This window comes from Agelaius phoeniceus, chromosome 17 (genome assembly GCF_051311805.1).
Source record: "Agelaius phoeniceus isolate bAgePho1 chromosome 17, bAgePho1.hap1, whole genome shotgun sequence".
Classification (NCBI taxonomy): domain Eukaryota; kingdom Metazoa; phylum Chordata; class Aves; order Passeriformes; family Icteridae; genus Agelaius; species Agelaius phoeniceus.
Window position 1 is genome coordinate 14143467 of NC_135281.1, and position 24761 is coordinate 14168227.

Genomic DNA, 24761 nt, shown 5'->3' on the forward strand with positions numbered 1-24761 from the left:
AAACTCATTTGCCTGGCACCACTCTCAGGGCTCGGCTTCCCTGAGAGCCTCCCTCCCCTCCAGCTCTGCTCCCACAACATTCCTGAATGTGGAAATCCAGCATTTACCTTCTTCTATTTTTAACTCAAAGCCCCAGACAATTATTCTGTCCTAGAAGAAAATTAGCTTGTGCTAACTGAATGACAAAAAAAAAAACCAACAACGCAATTGCACCACAAACTGCGTGGGACTTTTTTTATTTTCAATGTTTACAGAGATGGAAATAAATACAGGGAAGAGGAGATTCTTTTAAAAGAAATCAATCAAGTCTTCAAACAGGAAAAATTGTATCCAAGAGCTGCTTCAAACTGGCCACCATTCCAGAGATCAGGAACAGGGTTCACAATAATGGGAATAACTCAAGGTAAGCATTGCCACAACTCGGTGTCAGGAGCCAAAATAACCACACTACAGCAGATTCTCACATATTTACAACATACCTATCATACAAAACCAGTGGGAGTGTTTAGGGAGTGATTTCTTCTCTGTCCAGTGTATATAAAAGTTACACCAGAGGGTTTGGTGGCTTGGCTCCTCTCCCCAACATCCACAGAAGCGTTTCTGCTTTTGGCAAAGTTTACAAAAATCCTTTGCATTGCAGGAATTCTTCATCCAGCCTGGCCTTCTCTGCATGTGCAGCCTCGGTCGCCATCGGCCCTGTCACAGCCCAGGGCAGCTGCTCAGAGGACAGAGGCTGCCAGGCTGGGCCTGGGCTCCTCTGAGCTGCAGCCTGGGAAGCTCTCGGTGCCATGGAGCTGCAGGGGGCTGGGAACACCTTCAGAGAGCCAGGGGGGAAAACACAACAGCCCAGTTAAACACAGCACCCCAGGCAGGACTCACACACACATCAATTAATTCAGTCCAACCCCGCCTGATCCGCTGCTCCAGCTCAGAAATACCCACGCAGATTTTCTTTACCCCTTCCTTCAGAACAGAAACTTATAAAAAGAAAATTAATTTTTTTTTCAAAGTTCTGACTTGTATTTCAAATGTAAAAATGCTCTTTTAGTTCTTTTTTTTTCCAGTCTAACAAGCAAGATATTTTTCTCAATATAAAACAAGTGGTTTGTACCCCTGCAGTCTATTTCTCTCGTGCCAGCTCCGTGCTGAATGATTGATTTAATCAAGGGGGCACAGACTGTGCCCAGGGTGCCACCAGCAGCTCCTCCTGCCATGGCCCCATCCATGGAACAGCTCTGGGCAGGCAGGGAAGCGCTGCTTCCATCCTCCATCCCTGCTCTGCATGGAGCTTTCCACGGGCCGCCTGCCCCCTCTAGTGTTGGAAAGAAAGAACCGGGAAAAATTGTTCCTTTAAGGCTTTTTGCTGTTGTTGTTGTTGTTGTTGGGGTTTTTAATTCTGAAAACAAACACAACTCCACGGAGCTGACTTTGGGCCGGCTCCTCTGAGGTCTGAGCATCTCCTTTTATTTCCCCTCCTTTCCCTGTTCTGGGGGATGTTTTGGGTGAACTTTACCAAGCACACAAAAGGAATAATGAAGGTTCTCAGTACAAGGCAGCCATGCAGAGGAGGGGAACCGAGTGGAACAAAAAGCACTGAGGGTTTGGGGCAGGTCTGTCCCGAGCCTCCTCAGCTCCTCACGGGATTTGTGCTCCAGACTCTTCCCAGCCCTTGCTGGGTGCTGCCCTTGCTTCACCACCCCAATGTCCTTCCTAAACGGGGGACACGGCACCCAAACCGTCCCTGCTCCTGCTGGCCACAGCATCCCCAGCTGCCCATCCCAAACAGGGATGTCCTTGTCCCCAGAGAGCTGAGCAGGGTTCAGGTGAGTGCCACCCCCATGGAGCAGAGCAGCGTTCAGGCTGAGTGTCACCCCATGAATGTCACCCCATGAATGTCACCCCCATGAATGTCACCCCCATGAGTGCCACCCCCATGGAGCAGAGCAGCGTTCAGGCTGATGTCACCCCATGAATGTCACCCCCATGAGTGCCACCTCATGAGTGTCACCCCCACGAGTGTCACCCCCATGAGCATCACCCCCACAAGTGCCACCCCCATGAGTGTCACCCCCATGGAGCAGAGCAGCGTTCAGGCTGAGTGTCACCCCATGAATGTCACCCCCATGAGCATCACCCCATGAGTGCCACCTCACGAGTGTCACCCCCACCAGTGCCATCTCCATGGAGCAGAGCAGCATTCAGGTTCAGTGCCACCCAGGGCAGTGTCAGGGCTGTCTCAGTGTCCCTCAGGGCAGTGTCAGGGCTGTCTCAGTGTCCCCCCAGGGCAGTGTCAGGGCTGTCTCAGTGTCCCTCAGGGCAGTGTCAGGGCAGTGTCTCAGTGCCACCCTGGGGCAGTGTCAGGGCTGGCTCAGTGTCCCCAGGGCAGTGTCAGAGGTGTCTCAGTGCCCTCAGGGCAGTGTCAGGGCAGTGTCTCAGTGTCCCCCCAGGGCAGTGTCAGGGCAGTGTCCCAGTGCCCCCGGGGCAGTGTCTCAGTGCCCGCAGGGCAGTGTCAGGGCTGTGTCAGTGCCACCCTGGGGCAGTGTCAGGGCAGTGTCCCAGTGCCCCCGGGGCAGTGCCCAGCTGGCAGTGTCCTCACCTGGCAGCCCCAGCAGGTGCCCCGTGCTGTGCTGGCGGGTGATGTGGTGCCAGTAGGCGCTGCGGGGCAGGGGCACCACGGTGCCCAGGGACACGGCCCGCTCGCTCCTCCTCAGCTGCAGCTGCAAGGCACGACAGGGTCAGCCACACCTGCAGCACGCCTGTACCAGCAATTGCTTTTGACAGGAATTCCAGCTACACATATTGCCACACATTTTATCATTGAGCAGAATTTGATATAATAATAATAATAATAATAATAATAATAATAATAATAATAATAATAATAATAATAATAATAATAATAATAATAATAATAATAATAATAATAAATTAATAATAATAATAATAATAATAATAATATTGAACAAACTAACTTTGTACCCACAAGCATCAAGGAATGTGTGTGTCGTTGTTTTTATCAGGAATTTTATAAGGAAATGTTTTTAGCAGGAATTCCAGTTATATGTATTGCCTTAAATTTTATAGTTGAGCAGAATTAAATAATTATAATAATATAGTAATACAAAAAATAATAATTAATAATAAATAATATATTGAACAAACTAACTTTGCACCCACAAACACTGAGGAATGTGCATGTCCTTGTTTTTATCCTTGAACAGGAATTCCAACTATACATATTGCCCTGAATTTTATAATCAAGCAGAATTTAATAATAATAATAAAATAACAGAAAATAAAATAAAATAAAAATAATAATAATGATAATGATAATAGTATTGAATAAACTAACTTTGCACCCGCAAGCACTGAGGACTGTGCGTGTCCTTGTTTTTATCCTTGAACAGGAATTCCAGTTATACAGATTGCCCTACATTTTACAATCTAGCATCATAATAATAATAATAATAATAATAATAATAATAATAATAATAATAATAATAATAATAATAATAAATAAACTAACTTTGCACCCACAAGCACTGAGGAATGTGTGTGTCCTTGTTGTTTTTATCCTTGAGCAGGAATTCCTGTAATTCCTATAATTCTAATTATACATATTGCCCTGAATTTAATAACTGAGCATAATAATAATAATAATAATAATAATAATAATAATTAGTAGTAGTAGTAGTAGTAGTAGTTTAATAAGTAGTATTTTAATAATAATAATAAAGTTTAAGAATTATATACAGTATAATTCTTAAATATAATAATATAATAATCAAAGTATCATAATTACTTTACTATTAATAATAAAAATATCAATAATAATTAAGTAATAATTACACCGATAATGATGATTATGACAACAAGCACAACAAGCCCCCTGAGCAGCCCAGTCTGGGTGGGTGCCCAGAGTGGACCCCCCTCCCCGTGCCCTGCCCGTGCCCTCCCCGTGCCCTCCCCGTGCCCTGCCCGTGCCCTCCCCGTGCCCTCCCCGTGCCCTGCCCGTGCCCTGCCCGTGCCCTCCGTACCCTGGCGTCCTTGGCGCTCTGCAGCAGCCGCTGGTGCTGCTCGGCGATGGCCAGGGCGGCCGAGTGCACCTTCTGGTAGATGGCCTCGCCATGCCTGGTCTGGAAGATGAAGAGCCCCTCTCCCGTGTCACACATCCTGCAAGGCACCAGCACAGCCCAGGGCAGCGCGAGGGTCCAGCCCAGACGGAGCCAGAACCTCCCCGTGCCACCCCAAAATTCCCTCACACCGGGGGGAGGACACCGGCAGGGAACAAAGGCATTGCCACCCTCTGGTCCTGCCTTTTCTCAGCCAGGAAATGGAACAAAGGCATTGCCACCCTCTGGTCCTGCCTTTTCTCAGCCAGGAAATGGAACAAAGTCATTGCCACCCTCTGTTCCTGCCTTTTCTCGATCAGGAAATGGGACAAAGTCATTGCCACCCTCTGGTCCTGCCTTTTCTCAGCCAGGAAATGGAAAAAAGTTATTTCCACTTCTCTGTTTCTGCCTTTTCCCAGCCAGGAAATGAAACAAAGTTATTTCCACCCTCTATTCCTGCCTATTCTCAGCCTGGAGGGAACAAAGTTATTGCCACCCTCTGTTCCTGCCTTTTCTCAATCAGGAAATAGAACAAACTTATTTCCGCCTCTCTGTTTCTGCCTTTTCTCAGCCTGGAGGGAACAAAGTCATTGCCACTCTCTGTTTCTGCCTTTTCTCAGCCAGGAAATGGAAAAAAGTTATTTCCACCTCTCTGTTTTCTGCCTTTTCTCAGCCAGGAAATGGAAGTTGGGATCATTTAATAAGGAGGTAATGTCAAAGTGGATATTTATCAGAAGGCCTCCAGGGGCAGTTGTGGAAAGATGCCCACAAAAGCCACCCCCACAGGGGTGAGGACATTTTCTAGGCTTTAGGGAATTAACATAATTAATAAAAAGCACTAATTAGGAGGACAAGTGGTGATGCAATTCTGCAATCCCCCCCAGGTCAAGCCCCTTCTCTGGAGCCCCCTGGCACTGGCTGTGCTCTGTCCATGAAATATCTCTGAGAGTTGTTCTCAACTTCCCAGCAAGAACCAAGACAGCCCTGTCCCCCAGGACCTGCAGCTCTGGAATTTGATTTGCCTTTCTGCCCAGGGAAAAGCCATGGAAAACCACTGGGAAAAGCAGCCACTGATACAACAGAGGCCACAGAGCTACACATGGACGGGCAAAGAATTCAGGGAACAGAGGAAAAAGGCAAAAACGAAAGGGGATCATTTGTGCCTGTGCCTGTTCACTGACACACCCAGCTGCTCCTCCACACGTGCAAAAGCTCTGGAGAGCTCCTGCACAAACCCAGATTTTTATATTTAGGCTCTCTCTGGAATCTGTGTCAGGCAGGATTAATTTGTCTTCCCCTTTTGGACTTTTAATGAGTTTTGCAGACTTTTGTCTTCCCCTTGAAACAATAAATACTATTTTTATTTGGCATTCTTTTAGGGGTGTAGATTTGTTTCAGTATTTTAACCAGTATTTATATTTGTTTCACTATTTTAATTGGGCTTGGGGGGCATATTTGTTTCAGTATTTTAATTGGGATTGGTGAGGTTATATTTGTTTCAGACTTTTAATTTTTTTAAGGGGGGGTTACACTTGTTTCAGTATTTTAATTGCAATTCTTTGGGATGTTTATATTTGTTTCAGTATTGTAATTGCTTTGGGAGGGTTGTATTTGTTTCAGTATTTTAATTTAGTTTTTGGGGGGGGTTATATTTTTATCACCACTTCAATTAGTTTTTTTGGGGGGATTCACATTTGTTTCAGCATTTTAATTTGGTTTTTGGGCGGGAGTTATATTTTTATCACTCTTTCAATTAGTTTTTTAGGGGGAATTCTTTTCCCAATCAGGAAATGGAATTTAATTAGTTTTAATTTAATTAATTTAGTTTTTTTGGGGGGGGGGGGTTATATTTTTATCACCACTTCAATTAGTTTTTTTTTGGGGGGGATTAATATTTATTTCAGCATTTTAATTTGGCTTTTGGGGGGTAATATTTGTTTCACTATTTCAATTAGTTTTTTGGGGGGGGATTCGTATTTATTTCAGCATATTAATTTAGGTTTTTTGGGGGGGGTTATATTTTTATCACCTTTCAATTAGTTTTTTAGGGGGAATTCGTATTTGTTTCAGCATTTAATTTAGTCTTTGGGGGAGGTTATATTTTTATCACCACTTCAATTAGTTTTTTGGGGGGGCATTCACATTTGTTTCAGCATTTTAATTTAGTTTTTGGGGGAGTTATATTTTTATCACTCTTTCAATTAGTTTTTTAGGCGGAATTTATATTTGTTTCAGCATTTTAATTTTATCACCATTTCAAGTCATTTTTTTGGAGGGGATTCACATTTGTTTCACCATTTTAATTTAGGTTTTTTTTGGGGGGGGTTATATTTTTATCACCATTTCAATTCGTATTTTTGGGGGAGGATTCACATTTGTTTCACCATTTTAATTGCTTTTTTTTTTTAATTTTTTTTTTGGAGCAGGGGGTCCAGGCTGGCCTCTGGCTGCAGATGAGCCCCCAAACCCTTGGAACCCCTTGGGGAAGGCAGAGAGGAGCCAAGCCCACCTTACCTGCCCGCCTCGAAGGTGAACCAGGCTGGGTCCCGCCCGTAGCGCCGCAGGGCACTGAGAGGCCACGAGACCAGTTTGACTCTGGGATTCTGGATGTCCCAAAGACAGATATTCTCAAATGTTATCTGCAAGGTACATTCCCCATGCACATCTAAATTAGGGGATGGCATCAAATACACATTGAATCTCTCTGGGAGAAAAACAAAAGGTTAGTCTAAAATCCCTGCCCAGCACATGTGCAAGTCATTCAAGGAATTTCCTACTCTCCATCCCTATTGTTTTGCACTTGGAGCTATTCATTCCCACACCAAGAATTCCTCCCTGGGACTCTGGAAACCTCGTATTTGGGGCAGTCAAATGCTGCACCCAAAGGGCATCAAATATTCATTCAAGGAATTTCCTACTCTCCATCCCTTTTGTTTGCACTTGGAGCTATTCATTCCCACACCAAGAATTCCTCCCTGGGACTCTGCAAACCTCGTATTGTATTTGGGGCAGTCAAATGCTGCGCCCAAAGGGCATCAAATATTTGTGTGTGCACTCAGAGCCTGAGGAGAAGTGCACCAGCATAATCCTGGTATTTGCAAACAGCTCATAAAGTTGTGAGCAATTTGTGAATAAATCCAGTGCCTGAGCAGGTAATGAGCTCATTTGCACAGTAAAGTGGAGTAGCCACGGGCTCAGGTTTTGCATGCAATTACTGTTATTTATTATTCTCTTTACAAAGCCTCAGCCACTGACATCACACCAAAAAAAAAAACCCACACAACAAATCGTTCCCATCTCCAAGAGCAACTAACTGATCTGAGAAAGAGAAGTGCTACTCCAAAATAATTCTAGATAACTTATTTATTATCTCTGGTAGCAAGAGCCAAAAATAAACCCCCAACCAACCAAAACCAACCCCCCAAAACAAGCAAAGAGGGCTTGGAAAAACCCAGTTTTGCTCCTCTGTATTTCCAATATCCATATGTACAGTCTAAAGGGCTTGAAAATAACGCAATAAAAAAAATTCAAAAAGTCAGTATTTCTGTACCTACCACTCTGCTCCCTCTCTACTCCAGATGCCAACAAGTCAGGCTCTCCAAGGCTAATGTCATTAATTCGTGTTCCCAGGCACTCCATCTGCAGCACCTTGCACCACTCATCTGCCTCAAGCTCTGCACAAATGCCCAGAAAATCTGCGTGTGGGTACATCGCGTTTGCAGTCCCACAAGCGGCGCTCTGAGCGCGGCCGTTGGGCCCACCTGAGTCGCAGGCGAAGGTCCTGGAGGTGTCATCGCTGAAATAAATGCCCACCGCGTGCTTCTTGGCGCCCTTGGGCAGCCTCGAGATGCTCCTCACGTTGCTGAGCTCCGTCACCTGGAAAAGCACAATTTGGGATGGGAGCGAGGAGCCTGGCAGGGATCTGTGCGCTCCTGGGGAGGAGAGAGGGGAGGAAGAGGGAGAGGAAGGTGGGACAGCAGCAGCAGGCAGTGGGTGGCAGGGAGGAGATGCAGCCCCGGCAGGAATCGCCTCAGTGGGAAACTCCACCTTCCCCTGGGACATGCAGCAGCCACGTCCTGCAGGGTGGTGGATGGTCACAGGGTCCCAGGGTGAGGGAGGAGAGGAGAATCTTGACTCCATGTTTCAGAAGGCTGACTTACTGTTTTATGATATATATTATATTATATTCGAAGAAAATTATATATTAAAGCTATACTAAAAGAACAGAAGAAAGGATTTCATCAGAAGGCCAGCAAGGAATAGAAAGGAATGAATAACAGAAGCTCCTGACTCTCAGAGAGTCTGAGACAGCTGGGCTGTGATTGGCCATTAATTAAAAACAACCACATGAGACCAATCCCAGATGCACCTGTTGCATTCCACAGCAGAAGATAATTCTTGTTTTTTCTTTTCCTCTGAGGCTTCTCAGCTTCTCAGGAGAAAAACCCTGGCCAAGGGATTTTCAGAAAACATCACGGTGACACTCCAGCTCTCCAGGACACCAGTGTGACACCATCCCCAGGGAGCTGCAGCCAAGGGAAAGGTGGAACCAGAGCTCCCTGCAGCCTGAGCAATGTGCACACGAGGGGCAGGAGAAACACCAGCCTGGGCCAGCAGAACCACAGAGGTGGAGATGGAAACCCAAAGGATTCACCCATGTGGAGCTCCAGCACGGGGGAAGAGCAGTGGGGAACAGCTGCTCTCTGTATTATTTTTTATTGAGGGATTTGTTAGTTGAGGATTTGTTGGACTGGTCCACTTCAAAAAAGAAAAAGCAAAATAAAATCACAGTTTTCGTTATCAGAAAGTGTTTTAGTGTTAAAGATTCAGAAACAGAGTTCATTGTTTGGCAACCAAACAACAGCTTGGAAAAATAGCTTTTACACCCAAAGCCCTGAACCTGGTGCCTCACTCCTCACTCCCAGCTCAGTGACAGCAATCATTAAAATAAATGTTCAACAGCTCCTCCTTAGCAGAGTGGTCAGACTGGAAACATTTCACTTGCCAATGATACAGCTTTGCCTGGAAAACAATTACAAGTTCCACAATCCAATTTTCCAAATGGATTATTCCATAAGCAGGCAGAAAAGACAGTTTAAATGACTCCTGCTGTTCCAAGGCAAGATTAATGCAACCAGATTAAAACTCAGCCCCTTGAGGGCTCAGTGTATTCCTGCCAGCAGGACACAATTAGCTCAGTTTTTATTGGGACATTGAGGATTCTTCTGGCACATCACTAAGGCAAAAGAAATAAGAATTTCTTCCTTCCTCCAGTATTATTTTGTTCAAGAATGTGGCAATTTGTGGTTGCTTATTTATTTTTAACAAGGGAAAATCAGACACACTCACCTGAAAAGCAACTCTGTGCGTATTTTGCAGCCTGAATTCTAATTATTTTCCCTCCCTTGTGGGACCAAAGGAATTATGTGGGCAATTTGCTTTGTGTATGCAAATTCCCAGTTCACTCCATAAGCCCCAGCTGAGTGCTCCCACATGACCTTTATTTTAGGGCACTGTCACCTTTCCACTTTTAAAAAATAGAGCAGGATTAGATGAGAAAGGATTTAAAGGTTAATAATACTGCACCAAAAGAATTATTTCTGTTTTGCACATTATTTCTGTTTTACACATTATTTCTGTTTTACACATTATTTCTGTTTTGCACCTGCAGTGGTGAGGATGTCCAGCCTCAGCCCCTGTGCAGAGCTGCAGACAAGGACAAACTCAAATGCAAACATTTGGGACTCTCCAAAAGGTCATCAGTTATTTTATCAGTAATTTTACGTCATCAGTTATTTTATCAATAATTTTACGTCATCAGTTATTTTATCAATAATTTTACGTCATCAGTTATTTTATCAGTAATTTTACGTCATCAGTTATTTTATCAATAATTTTACGTCATCAGTTATTTTATCAGTAATTTTATGTCATCAATTATTTTATCAGTAATTTTATGTCATCAATTATTTTATCAATAGTTTTATGTCATCAATTATTTTATCAATAATTAACTATGATTTCCATCAGAATCATTCAGCTACAGCCTCATACAGAGCAGCAGGGACAAGTTCTCTTTTCCCAGCAGCTCATATTTAATACTCTCAGAAGCTCCACCATTCACATTTAAATTTCACACATTTACAAGGCTTATTTAAAAAAAAAAAACCACACCACCTGCGTTTTTATCCACCTGTGCTCTTCACAAATGAGCACATTTTGCCCAGAAATGCCATTTAATATCCATTAGCTCCCTCTCAGGGAGGTTTGTTAGAAATAGAGGAGCCCTGTCAGTTTGTTGAGCTGATGACTCTAAACCTCCCTCCACACCCCATATCTCAGCTCCCTCTCTGCCTGGAAATAAACTCAAAATCCAAATCAAAAACCAGAATTTTCCCACTTCTCATCAGCCTGGAAGCGTTCAAGGCTTGGCTGGGCAGGGTTTGGAGCAGCCTGGGACAGGGAGGGTGGCCCTGAGGAAGAACTGGGTGACCTTTGAGGTCCTGTCCACGTGATTGGCAAAGTTCTGATAAAAACCACACTGAAACTGTGTGTTAGTTCTCAGGGACTGATTTTGGACTTTGCTCATCGTTCATTCCCATCAAATCAGCTGCCAGAGAGATCCAGAAATTCAATTGGTAGGAGAAGCAACAGTTTGAAATGAAGTAAGTGTTCAGCAGGGACAAAACTTGGCTTAAAACAAATATCCCTCTGTGGGATTTTCAGGTTTTTTATCATGATTTTCAATTTTTTCAGATTTTCATGAAAACCTGGACTCAGTTTTCAGATTTTCGTGCAGCCAGTGAGGCTTTCCATGGTGCTTTACTCTGCACATCCAGGCTGCTGTGTGTTGAACACCTGCAAACAGGTGCTAAGCCATGGAATTTCGTCAAAGAAGAGAAGAAATTCCAGCCTCATTCAGGCTCCCCTTGGGTTTCATACCCTTTACCCAAGGTGCTGCTCATATATTGCATTGACTCAATGGGAAAAACACAGATTTGCGTCGATAATCGACAGAGTTATAATAAAATATTACGATAAAATGATATTAAATAATATTAAATAGTTATCATAAAATAAATGCAGTGATTGACACAGAGCTGAAGTTCTTACACACACTGTGCAGCCCTCCCACAACAAAGAGAAAAATCTCATTATTTCTGAAGGTGCCTAATAGAAATGTGAATTATTTCTGGGCCTGACTTATTAGAAAAAAGCCAAGGTTTGATGACCAATGAATGCCAGGTTCTGTGGCATTCAGAGGCAGGGATTCCTTGGATTTCCTCCCAGATCCCTGTCAGGGTGGGTGCAGAGCAGCCTCCAGCTCCTGGGAGTTTCTGCCCATAATTCCCAGCCTTCAGTTTCTGCCTACAATCATGGTGATGAATTAAAAGGTTCCTTATTTTCCTTATTTCCACCTCCATGCCCAGGAGAAGGCCCCATGGAAACCCCCAGGTGAGCAGGAGCTGTGCCTCACTCCAGAGCAGTGGCTGCAGGGAAATTCCTCCTTCTGTAAATACCAGAGAACTCAGCAGAGCTTTTCACTGCTGTGGAAACGCCCCTCGTGCCTGCAGCTGCCCCCTGTCTTCCCACAGAGGCACAATCCCAGAAAATGGGAACCTCCAGGGGCCTTTGGAACTCCCACATTCCCTGGGATGGCTGCTCCTGTAAATAGGAAGAGCAGGAGCCACTGCAAAGTATTTCAGGTGTGATTTTAAAGGGCTGAGGAGAGGAAAGGCTTTAACAAAATTAAGTAATTTTTCACCTGCTTAGCAAGATATTTGCTACAAACAACATTTATTTTGCCTCCACTGAATAAAAACACACACAGAGGTTTAGGACCTTAAGAGTTTAAAAAAAACTCAATTTTCAGGCTAAGTAATACACAAAGGTTTAGATTTTCGTAAGTAATAAAAGTAATCAAGCAATAAAGGTTGGAGAGAAGCTCGTGCCTTACCTTGTGGTAGCACCTGAAGTAAGCAGCTCGTTCATCTGAGAACTTCTCCAGCCTCTTGGGCCCTTTGCTTGAAGCCTTTTTGAACACTAGCCAGCATCTCTGGTAAATCTGGAGGCACAAAAGAATGAACTTGGCATCTGCACTGACCTGAGCATCACCAACACTCACAGAGCAGGGAAATCCTCAATCAGCTGTGGACACTCAGGAATTCAGAGGGAACACAAGAACAAACTGCTGGGGAAGCTCCATCCTCCTTCTTTGAGTCCAGAAATTCCTGTGTGCGAGGAGGATTTTTGTGAATTCTCTGTTTTGTAAACTCTGTGCATTTTGTGAGTAAGGGTAACACGAGGGAGCAGGAACTGAATGATGGACAGTGAAAAAAGCAGATTATTTGAGTGCAGCACCCAGGGCCATCCTGTCACTTTTGCTCCCAGGGTCGAACTGAATTTAAACCCAACTCATCTGGGGCAGGCTCTGTGCAGGGTGGTTTTAAAGCCACTTTTTCCAGCTCCTGCCACCTTTCCCTGCAGCCCCCTCAGAGCTGTGGTGCTGCCAGAGCTCTCGGCTGAGCTCACCCTGCCTGCCTATAAAGGCAGGAATCACCAGCCCTGCCAACTGCTCACAGCCCACTCCCCACCAGCAGCACCTGGCAGCTTCCAAATAAACCCAAACTGCCACCAAAACCAGTGGGATTTCAAGAGGAAAACAAAAAATAAATAACCAGACAGGCCCTCAGCAAGTGGTTCACAGCACAAATTCAGTGATCACAGCATCCCAGCCATCAAATACCATTTATTTTACTTTTTCAAGTCCAGAAAAGCCATTCTCAACCTATTTAGTTGGTTTACCAGTAAATAATTAACCAATACCACAAAATATCTCTCCAACTCTTTCACAATTCATTATCAATCCCACTAAAAAACAGAATATCTAAACCAAATTTCTCCCTGAAACACCCTATGAACCTCAACATTTAGAAATCCCTAATCCTTATATTAATCCTTAATGTGGTTAAGTAAAGCAGAACCAACTCCTCTGATTGCCTGAGCTTTGGGGTTTGAGAACATTCACAGGCAGAGAGGGAATCTGAAACCAGGGGCTGCTGCCCTGGGGGAGACCCAGACCCTGGAGCACCCTGGAAATGAGGGAGGCAGGGAGAGCCGGCATCCTCAGCTCCTCACTGAGCACAGAACCACCAACCCTGCCTTTCCTAGAGCCTAAAATGCTCCTCCTTATCTAGGAAACAGGAATTATTCCACCCAGTAAGCATGGAATAGAATATTCCACATGATAAGGAATAGGAGATTTGAATTTAGAAGTTAAAATCTGCATTAGAGTGCCCTGACCCATCAAGAAAGGCTTCATAAAATCAGGCCTGCTCTGGCTGTCATTCCCTCTAAGGCAAGCTGGCACTGTGCAAGTTCCCATCTAAAGCAATCCTGGTGTGAGCAGTTTGTTAACATAATAACCTATTCCTGGGTGAAAACCAACCAGTTTTTACACCATTAGATGGAAAAATGAAAACTATCCCTCACAAACAACTTTTCCTGCATGTCCACATTGGGGTTTGAGTGACCAATCAATACAGGATAACAACTTGTTAGTGACCAATAAAGTAATTAACAAGAAAGCTCCTGATCAATTGGAGTCACACATGAGGTCTGTAAAACTGTATAAAAAGGAGTTATGTGAATAAAGAATGGGGTTTGTACAGGCTTGATGGCTTTTGGGGTTTTTTACAGACCATACACAGAGCAGGTCATAATTCAGGGCTGCTTAAGGCCATCAGGGGAGAGAAGAGCCATTCCAAAAGAAGAGCCAAGAAACATTTACAGCAGAAACCCTCCCTTGCCAGGGAGAGCTGAAAAAAACCAGCCAGGCTGGAGCTCAGTATCAGGTTTGGCTCCTTGAACATCTGCTAAGCTCTGTACAAGGGCACAGTTAATTCTGGGCATGAAACTGGATAGCAGAGAACCAGCCTGGGACTGTAACCGGGCAGGAGAAATAGTAAAGGCTTCCCTGAGGCCAAAGCTGGGCTCTGGGCAGGCAGCTGGTGCTGCCAGCAGCTGGATCTGCAGCTGGATCTGCAGCTGGATCCTGGATCTGCAGCTGGATCTGCAGCTGGATCTGCAGCTCTGCTGGGCCAGCCATGGCACAGCCCAGTGTGGGATCAGGGAGCTGCAGAACAGGGTTTGCAATGATTCCTGTGTGCCAGAGTATCTGATTCTCCAGCTCCACAGGCTATGGGGCACTGCTGCAGCTCATTAACAGCTCGCTAATTAGGGCATGGGATGCTCCGGGTGACAGCCACCCCAGCCCTGCCAAGGACACTCCTGCTACAGCAGGGTGCAGCCTGGGCTCCCTCACAAACTCAGCTTTTCATCCCCCCACAGCACACAAATATCTGCAGGGGCTGCATTTCAGAGCTGCACTTGTTGTACTTCAGAGCTGGACTTGAAATTTTAAGGAGATCCCAAAAAAAGGGCAGAATTTGCACAGGAACAAACCCTTTCTTTCTGCCAGTAAAGCAATTTTTCCAGCCCTGAGCTGGCAGCATCCAAAGCCAGCCACGGCAGAAGGGCTGCAGCTGCTCCACCCTTGAGCAGCCCAACCTGAAAACAGGATAAAACACCTGCAGAACTCAGGTGATGATGCTTGTTAGGAGCTGCCCGCAGAGCTGAGGTGACAAACACCCTGCAAGCATCCCTCAGCAGATGGGATAATGGGAATGGCTTCCCACTCCCGGCCGCTGTCACCCTCCGGCAGCAGCTGCGAGCTGCAGGGAGCAGCAGCGGCGTTGCTGTGATCGATGCAGCCCCTGCCGGCCCTGCAGACAGCTCCGGGCGTGCAGGTGAGCCCTGTCTCAGCACCAGGTAAATTCACCCCATTCCTCCCCCATTGCCCCTGCAGGCAGAGCTCGGTGCCCGGGGAGCAGCCGGGAATGCCCAGGGATGGGCAGGAAGGAGCAGATGGAGCTGCCAGGCAGTGCCAGCAGGCTGGGCTGCCCCGGGGCTGGGCCCTGGCAGGGGGAGAGGGACCCTGCCCCTGTGCTGGGCACATCTGGGGGGACCCTGCCCCTCTGCTGGGCACATCTGGAGGGACCCTGCCCCTCTGGAGTGGTCCTGCCCCTCTGTTCAGCACATCTGGAGGGGTCCTGTCCCTCTGGAGTGATCCTGCCCCTCTGTTCAGCACATCTGGAGTGGTCCTGCCCCTCTGTTCAGCACATCTGGAGGGGTCCTGTCCCTCTGCCCAGCCCCATCAGGCACATCTGGGGTGCTGTGTCCAGCTCTGGGCTCCTCAGGACACAAAGCACCTTTTCATTTGGTGTTTTGTTTTTTGGTTTTTGGTTTTTTTTTTCCTTTTGATGTAGATGAATGGACCAATACTGACCTAAAGAAGCACTTTAAGTCAGCCACTGAATGAAACAAGGATTGCAGGGGCAGTATTTCCCTGGTAGAACTCCCCCTTCCCCAGGCTCCTGCAGCCCTCCTGCCCTTTTCCAGGTTGCTCCATGGACAAACCCAGCTCACATGAATTTCTCATGTCCCCAGCTAATTAAAGGCAGAGTTCAGGAGTTCAATCCCATTTAGGAAGATCCAAACTGGGGAAAGCTGCATTAAAAATGTCTCTAAAAGCCTTACACTCCTCCCTTTACCAGGGAAGAGCCTCTTGTGTTTCAGCACAAGCACCGTGCCAGGGCTCTGCCTCTCACTGGGATGAGCCCATTCAGAACACTTTAATTCAGAGCACCAGCAAACATCCCCCCTCACCTTCCTGGACACATCCACAGGAAATTTTCCTTTGCCAGACACAGAGAATTCATTGAGAGTTCCCCAGACAAACATTGCTTGGCAAGTAAAGGGACAATTTAACCTCTCACATTGACATTACTGAGGGGAAGTACGACTCCTTTTACCCTATTGATCTTCTGAACTGAAACAAGTGACATTATCAGTAAAACAACAACAAAAACAAAAACCCCACCAATATTCATTTCAACAGCCTGAACTCTCGCTGGCATTTCTGACAGCCCTTGATGAAGCCAGACAAAAAGATAATGGAACAGTCCATCTTCCCCAGCATTCCTGGAGCTGCACAAACACCAAATTAAGATGTCAGGCTCAAATTAAGATGTCACTCTCAGGAGCAGCCCTTGCATCTGTTACTTTCTTTCAAGTGTTTCCACAGCCTCTGCAAAATGTTATTTATCCCTGATCTCACTGCAGGGCAATGCTCCTGCACAGCAGAGGGAGAATTTCACACTGGGAAAGGAGCTGGTGATGAAAGGGCTCCAGAACCACCACAGAGTAAATTTCACCTGTTTATAATCAGGTTTCCTTTCTCTTCCACTGCCTGTGCAATCATCCCTGACACACCTGGCACGGCTGGGGCTGTCAGAAATCACAGATTTTTCTACCAAAGGAAGAGGAAATAGGGAAAAGAGAGCCAGGATCCACAACCAGCAGGTCAGGGAAGAGTTAGGGACAAAGGAAAAAGGGTCAGACTTGCTTTAAACTTGTTACAATAAAATATATATCTTAAACAGGATAGCAAATGGGTAAGAGGCCCTTGTTTAGGAGTCAGTTCAGCCCGTGGAAACATTTGGAATTATTGACTTCAGAAATGAAGCCCATCCTCCAAAGAACACAGAAGGTGATTTATCTGAAAACAGGCTGGAAAGCACAAAAAAACCATTCCTCCTCCTAAATGTGCCACCATCAAAGCAAGACTTTCATACTCCAAATCATGGTCTGTATAACGTTTTGAGGGAAAACCAGGAATAGTTCTGAGGTTTGTTCTTTTTGGCTTTTGGGGGGGTTCTTTGGGAACAAATTACAACCCTCATCACTCCGTGCTGTCCCCACGAGTCAAACACCAAAAGAAACAAAATGTAATTCCACCATGGGAGCTGCAAAACCTCCTTGTGCCTCCTCCAGAGGCAGGCAGAGCACCCTGATCCCCCAGCCCAGGCTGACCCCATCAGGACACACGTCCCTGTGGTATTTCATGAAAAATCCCAGAAACTGCCAGGATTTCCTCTCCTGGGAAGCTTCAGCTTCTCCCTGTTTTGCTGCTCTGGAATGTGATTTGGAGAATTGTTTACCCAGCATGTGAATTGTTTTAATTTAACGACCAATCACAGTCAGCTGTGTTGGACTCTCTAAGTCTGTCATGGGTTTTTATATTCATTCCTTTCTGGCTTTCTGATGTATCCTCTCTCTTTCTTTAGTATAGTTTTAGAATATTATATAATATATAATATATATAATAACATGTAGTATATATGTAGTATATAATATGTAGTATAATATAATGTACAATTAATATAATATAGTATAATATAATATGGTATAATATAATATAGTATGGTATAATATAGTATGGTATAATATAGTATGGTATAATATAGTATGGTATAGTATAATATAGTATAGTATAATATAATATAGTATAATATAATATAGTATAGTATAATATAGTGTAATGTAATGTAATGTAATGTAATATAAATATATCAGCCTTCTGAGAACTTGGAGTCAAATTCTCATCTCTCACCTCATCCTGGGCACCCTCACAACCCCACAACAGACACAGACCTGGCCTCTCATCCCCCATCTCTGTGCCACACAAAACCCAAAGGGTTTTCTGCCCCAGTGCCCAGAGGGAGCTGCCCTGGCCTTTACTGGGATCCTTCCCCCCCCATCAGCTCCAGGAAAATGCTCCAACTTCCCCTGGAATGTTCTGGATCCCATCCCTGCTGCCACTGACAAGCTCCAAGCAATAAGAAATCTTAATATCTGTGAATATATTCTAACACCTTATCTGGCAGCTCGGGAGAACTCTGAATTTCCAGGGGCATTAATATCCTGCAGGTTGCACTTGGTGCCTGAGAAATCTGTTCAGTTTTTCCCCCTCTCCAACTCCCAGACTGAAAGGAGCTGCAGAGGTGAACAGAGTTTTATTAATAAAGCTGCTTCAAATGGAGACACAGGCAACTTTTTCCCTTCTCTTCCCCCTTCCCCCAGCCTTACATCATTCTTCTTTCCAGTTTTCACAGCCCAGGCTCTGAAATCCTCATATCAACTTGCTGGCACATGGATTCAAGCCCCAAATCTCTCCCACCATATGGTTCCAGTCCTGCAGATTGTCTCTCCCCCACTCTGCCTCTCCTCCCACAGGGTTTCACAGCACCAGAGCTGTGCAGAACTTGTCACAGTACATGGCACAGGCAACGTGCAGCACCAGGCTGCTCCATGAGGCTGCACAGCACTCACTTTAATTAACACCGAGCACAGCGAACCCCGAGAGCTCCAATCTCTCTGCAGCTTTCCACACCCAAACCTTTCTGCTGAACTGGACGAGTCCTGGGCTTTGTGCAGGAGTTTCTCCGAATTCCTAGGCACGAGACAGAAGTTTTCCCATCTGAAGTGAGGGTGTGCAGCCAGCACTGGTGCCCTGTGGGAACAGCCCTGGGCAGAACTGCTGGATGTTCCCAGTTCAGCCTTGGCCACCGTGCACAGGGAACGCCTCACCCAGCACTCAAACAGACACAGCAGGCTCCACACCCTCCTCCTTTCAGGTGAAAGTTTAATATTGCCAGAAAGCCACTCATCACAGCAAAGCAGGCAATCCAGAACACCGAGAACTATTTTCTTTTTAATGAGTTTTTTAATCAATCCAGAAATACTTGAGCACTGCTGACAGCACTTCAGCATTTCCTGGGAGCCAACAGCTGGCTGCAGAGCTGTGGCAGCCTCAGCTCCCTCCTGCCACAAGCTGAGGGCTCAATTACCCCAAACCCCCACAGACAGGGGCTGCCCAGGAGTGCCCTCATGCTGGAGGACACCCCTGACTCCACATTCCTTCCCCCTGATGTGATGAAGATGCTTTGGGCCAGCCAGGCCCCTCGAGCACAGAAACCTGACCCCCACAGATCCCATTTCTGTCCTCAAGCAGGGTCACACCAGGGAGGGAACAGCTCCACTGCTGCAGTCCCAGCAGTCACATCTCCCACCAGAGCCCAGCAGTGGACACAGGAAGGGGAAGCTCAGCCTGGACAGGGAGTGCAACCCAAAAAGTGAGCCTGGAACCAGCACACACTTCCCTGGTGCAGCTCCTCACGCTCAGCAGCGCTGCAAACCCCTCCACTTCAAAGATCTGCTCCTGTTTTGATTTTAATTGGTATTTTTAATTGAGCCAGCACAACCTAAAGAGAAAGCTCAGGTGTGTTCACATCCCCCCACCCCAAAAATGGAAAGCCAAGAACAGATTTTCCATCATCTCCACGATGCCCTCCCCCTCAGAAAGGTCACACCTGTAGCACAGAATGAGGCATGGTCTGAAAACCACGAGCACAAAAAGGACTTGTCAGACAGAGAGAAGCCATGAAGCACCAGCCCTGCTTCCTGCACTGATACAAACCCTTCCACCAGCTGCAAAAGCCCTGAGGGTCCCCCTCCCCAGGCACAGCTCCTGGTGGCCCCTGGCAGAATCCCTCCTCCCAAAGCCAAGCTGATTTTCCCTGCTTTGGAGCACTCTGGGAGGAGCTGCTCCTGCCCTGTCAGCATTTCCCAGCACACAGGCTCCTGTGTGTCACTGCTGATGACACACCAGCCCCACACCACCGGCTCGGGGAGTGATTCTCCTCCCTATAAGGATGGCAAGAGTCAGGAGGAGGGAGCTTTCTCCTGAATAAACCTGGCTCTGCAGAAGACACATGTGGTACAAATGTTGCTATGGAAACTATTCTATTAAATAATATTCAATTAAACTCACACGTTTGAAGCACGCAGCAAGAGTTCAGGTGCAAAGCTAATTAGCCTAAATTCAATTCTGGAATTACAAAGCAGGGCCTTCCAGAACTGCCACGTTCCTTTAGAAGAGGCTGGGATTCAGGCAAGCTGCTTCTCTGCTCCCCTTTCATTGCAGATGTGGCACCTGCACCCCAGCTCCTCAGGAAAGCCATTCCTGCAGGGAGTTGGTGGCTCCCAGTTCCCTTGGAGATGGAATTGCCACAGAGGCACGGGCAGGGGCTGCGTCCAGCCTGGAGATGGATGCAGCCTCTGATTGCAGCTGTGCCACCAGCACAGGGAGTGATTTCAGTGACTCCCACCCACATCCTCCACACAGCAGGGAGTGTGAGATCCCTCCCTCTCATTAACCAGGGTCCTGCAGGGGCTGCAGCAGCCTGGTCCTTCCTAATGCTTTCACAGCATGGGGAAGTTGTCTGAAAGTTTTTCTTCTATACTCTGAAGTGTCTTCTTCCCTCTCTAGCACCTGGGTGTCCCACAGCCCTCCCCAGCACAGGAACAACCTGTTGGCTGTTTAAACAAAAACAAAATAACAAAATAATTTGTTAAAAAAAACCCAAAAAAACCAAATAACAAAAAGCAAAAACAATCTGTTTAAATCAATTCCTCACCCTGTGAAGGAGCCAAGCTGGCAGCAGCCACTGAGTGAGACTGAATTCAGGCTCGGCCAGCCCCAGGTGTCCCATCACACCTGCAGCCAGGAGGAAGGGACACCAAGGAGCAGGGACAGGCTCCAGCCCTGCCTCTAGAGACCCCAGACTGGTGATAATTACCCATTTCTGCACATCAGGGCACTGGGCTGGGAGCAGCTCACAGAAAATGCCACAGGAAGAATCTGCAGCCACATCTGCTCTCGGGTCGTGGGCCAACACTACCCAAAGCTGCAAACTCAGCAGCCCTGAATTATAACCTGTGTATGGTCCATAAAAAACCCCAACAAGCCAGCAAACCTACACTTTGTAGGCCGTAGGTCCATGAAGAAGAGAAAGAATATTTCAGATAATGCTCTTTTGAATGATACCACATCCAACTCATCAGTTTTGCAGGGAGAGCAGGCTGGAGACTCAAGTCTTGCTTTTAATGTCTTTTAAAAAGGTCGATTGAAGAAGCACCTCCCAGTGTGCTCTGAGTAGAGGGGGGAGAGAAATGAGTCCTTTACAGCTGTCACATGCACATCCCGAGAGGGCATCCAGCATTTCCTCAGCAGCAGCACCCTCAGAGTGGTCTGGAAAGCCTTGGTAAAGGAAGGCACCAGCACTGACAGCATTCACAGCTATTGTGGCGTTGGATAAGCCTTACTCAGACCTTCACTGAGCCTTGCTGTTACAGCATGGGGAAATGCATCACACTTTAATCTTACTCATCCTTTACACCAGAGCAAACTGAACACTGATGTGTGCTCAGTAATGAGGCTGAATCAGGACACAATTGCGCCCAATTTACTACAATGACATTCCCTCAAAATGTCACAGAATCTCGTGGTTTTACAGAATGAGCTGTGCCTGCCAGTGCAGGGATGAGAAATCCAGCCTGATGGAAGGCTTCTCAATCATTCCTGTTTCCAAAGCACCACACAAGTTCCAAAACTGTGGAGGAGAAGTCATTGCCCACAATGGGTACAGCAAGAGAAGGGAACTGTAATTGCAGTGGGTTTCACAGGACCACAGACACTCCCCCGAAAGGAGCAAATTCTGAACTGCCAACACAACAGTGTTTAATAAACACAATAAATCAGTTTCTTTCCGGTCCTGAGAGGCAGATACACCAATTGAAGTGTTCTATACACACACGGAGCCTCCCTCCAGGTGCATCCCCGGGGCCAGGCTCCCTCAGGGACACGGAGCCCTCCGGTCCTTCCCTGCCGGGAGCTGGGGGCTCGGGGGAGCCCTGGGCTGGAGGAGCAGCCCTGGAATTTCAGAGCTCACGGCAGCCCAGGTCCTGCGGGGAGCTGCCCTGCCTCTCCCGGCACAGCCGGAGCCGGGAACAGGCCCCAGAACGGCCTGGAAATAACCTCGGTATTACACCAGCACCGAAAGGGATTTTACTGGCATTCCATGCAGCTCAAGCGACTCTAAACGCCCCGAAAACACCGCAAAGCTTCACCCGTCCCACGGAGGAGCCCAAACCCGGAGTGGCAGCAGGAACAGGAGCACCGGAGCGGCTCCAGGGCGCTCAGCCCAGCCCGGCCCTGCCCGGAGCTCCCGCACTCCAGCCCTGCCCGAGCTCCCGCACTCCAGCCCAACCCTGCCCGAGCTCCCGCACCCCCAGCCCTGCCCGGAGCTCCCGCACCCCCAGCCCTGCCCTGCCCCGAGCTCCCGCACCCCAGCCCAGCCCAACCCTGCCCGAGCTCCCGCACCCCAGCCCAGCCCGGCCCTGCCCGAGCTCCCGCACCCCCAGCCCAACCCTGCCCGGAGCTCCCGCACCCCCAACCCAGCCCAGCCCGGAGCTCCCGCACCCTGAGCCCTGCCCGGAGCTCCCGCACTCCAGCCCCGGGCACGGCCCCAGCCCCGGGTCCCTCCCGGAGCCAAGGGACGGCGGTGGAGGCAGCGCAGCATCCCCGGCTGCCGACGGGAGAGAGAGGAAAAAATAAATATATCCATCCACACCTATATATAACGCATATGCAGGTGCCTTCATTGTTCTCTCCTCATCTTTTTGTTTCCTGCGGAAAAACCCACCCAGCTCAGCTTGCAAAAAGAGGACAAAGGAGTGGCAGGGGAAAAGAAATAAACAGCAAAATGCCCAGCCCTGGGAAGGCTCTCCCGGGCACTCACCCCCAGCCGGCGGCTCCGGATGCGCACGTAGCCCTGCTTGACGATGTCGTTGAAATTGGAGGCCATCCTCGCCCGGGACAGGCGGCGGCGGCGCCGCTCAGCCCGCCCGCATGGCCGAGCAGCGCCGGCCGCACCCGGGAAAGCGGAACAGAACAGAACAGAACAGAAGAGCACCGCCCCGGTAAGGACCGCACCGCCCCGGCTGGGACAGCACCGCCCCGGCTGGGACAGCACCGCCCCGGGAGAACCGAACAGCACCGCCCCGGTAAGGACCGCACCGCCCCTGGAGAACTGCACCGCCCCGGGAGGGACTGCACTGCCCCGGTAAGGACCGCACCTCCCACCGCACCGCCCCTCCGAACACCCCGCGCCGCCCCGGGAGGGACCGCACCGCCCCTGGAGCGCCCCTGGAGCGATCCCACCGCCCACGAGTATCCCGCATCTCTCCGCACCGCCCCGCACCGCCCTCTGAACGATGCTCACCGCTCCTCTGAACACCCCGCACCGCCCTGTGGAGCGATCCGCAGCACTCCTGGAGCGATCCGCACCGCCCCCGAGTACCCCGCATCTCCCCGCACCGCCTCGCACCGCCCTCTGAACGATCCGCTCCACTCCCGGAGCGAGCCCGCAGCGCTCTGCACAGCCCCGCACCGCCCCGAGCGCTCCGCTCCGTCCCGCACCGCCCCCGAGCGCTCCGCTCCGTCCCGCACCTTCCCGCACCGCCCCGGAGCGCTCCGCTCCTTCCCGCACCGCCCCCGGAGCGCTCCGCACCTTCCCGCACCGCCCCCGAGCGCTCCGCTCCGTCCCGCACCGCCCCCGAGCGCTCCGCTCCGTCCCGCACCTTTCCGCACCTTTCCGCACCGCCCCCGAGCGCTCCGCTCCGTCCCGCACCGTCCCGGAGCGCTCCGCACCTTCCCGCACCGCCCCCGAGCGCTCCGCTCCGTCCCGCACCTTCCCGCACCTTTCCGCACCGCCCCCGAGCGCTCCGCTCCGTCCCGCACCTTTCCGCACCGCCCCGGAGCGTTCCGCACCTTCCCGCACCGCCCCGGAGCACTCCGGGCCGGGGACAGAGCTGTCGCAGCTCCTGCCCGCACTCCCTGTGCGGCCCCCGCTGCTCCGTGCCCGCACCCTCAGCCCATCCCGCACCGCCCAGCCGGAGCGAAGTGCCTGTCCCAGAAAGTCTTTCGGGTACCTGGAATTCAGGCGGGATTCTCCGGAATCCCCTCCCAAGGACGACGGACGGTAACCCGAGCTGCTGCCCCGTGCCGGGGAAGCGTCCCCGGAGCCTGAGCTGGGTTTCTATGAGCAATGCGTGGCTGCAGGAAGAACAGACCTTGCCTGGGATCGCCTTGTGTGGCTCCAAGTTCTCCTTTTCCAAGAACATACAAACACTGCCAGGCACTCCGGAGATGCAGAGCAGAGGGGCTCCGGTGGCTCCACACGGGTCACCTGCCAGGGCCAGGCTATAAATACCATGGCCTGGAAAAGGGACTGCTCAGCTCTGCAGAACTGCTTTTAATAGAGCCACAAATACGGCCCAAGGAGGTCAGCCAGGCTCTGGGCTTTGACTTTGGGAATTATCCTGAGGTGGAAATCACAGACGGGACGGCAGAGACGGCAGAGCAGGGACACAGCACAGAGCACACCAGGGGGAGCAGCCCCGGCTGGGCTGAGCTCAGGGCTGTGGGGAAGAGCTGCCCATAGTTATTCAGGTCACAGAATCAAAGAATCATTTAGGTTGGGAAAGGTTATCGAGGGTAAATCCACGTCTGATGGAAGTGGCCCCGGTCTGGTTTGGATGCGTGGCTCCTTCATTCTGGGCAGCCAGGAGCGATGTGAGGGCAGCGTGGTGCTCACAGCCCTTGCCTGAAGAGGTGATTGTGCTTTTTGTGAGGCTTTGTGAAATATTAATTGATGGAGTGGATTCCAGAGGGCTCTCCAGCTGAAGGACTGATTCACTGGGGATAGAGGAGGCAAGCTGCACTCCTCACTTTGGGATTTTACACTTCCCGCTCCTTTTCACTGAGCTTTTCTTGCAGAATGCATAAAATAAAACAGCTCCACCCAGAAACAGCAGGACCTTCCACCCCCATGCACCAAAACACAC

The 24761-nt window shown here is 48.8% G+C and overlaps 1 protein-coding gene across 3 annotated transcripts; it reads right to left on the reverse strand.

Moving 5' to 3' along the window:
• Positions 1-220: 220 nt before the first annotated feature.
• On the reverse strand, positions 221-22883 carry DOK5 (docking protein 5). Of its 3 annotated transcripts, none has more exons than XM_077187290.1 (8): positions 22655-22883; positions 12070-12177; positions 7874-7988; positions 7667-7786; positions 6627-6777; positions 4038-4173; positions 2597-2745; positions 221-814 (listed from the first exon to the last, which is right to left on the reverse strand). In XM_077187290.1, exons 1-8 carry the CDS (start codon positions 22718-22720, stop codon positions 700-702), a joined length of 960 nt encoding a protein of 319 aa, XP_077043405.1. In that variant the 5' UTR covers positions 22721-22883; the 3' UTR covers positions 221-699. The 3 variants fall into 3 exon arrangements, with proteins under 3 accessions (XP_077043405.1, XP_077043404.1, XP_054500462.1); XM_077187289.1 differs by having other exon boundaries at positions 6627-6816; positions 22655-22882; XM_054644487.2 differs by having other exon boundaries at positions 2597-2717; positions 6627-6816; positions 22655-22880.
• Positions 22884-24761: the final 1878 nt, after the last annotated feature.

Excerpts from the sequence above, each read along its gene's own strand:
- DOK5 (XM_077187289.1), bottom strand. The coding sequence starts at position 22,720 with ATGGCCTCCAATTTCAACGACATCGTCAAGCAGGGCTACGTGCGCATC. Across the intron at positions 7,989-12,069 it reads ACTTCAGGTGCTACCACAAG|GTGACGGAGCTCAGCAACGT; the intron begins GTAAGGCACGAG and ends GTGCTTTTCCAG. Across the intron at positions 2,746-4,037 it reads AGAGCGCCAAGGACGCCAGG|GTGTGGCTGACCCTGTCGTG; the intron begins GTACGGAGGGCA and ends GGCGTGCTGCAG.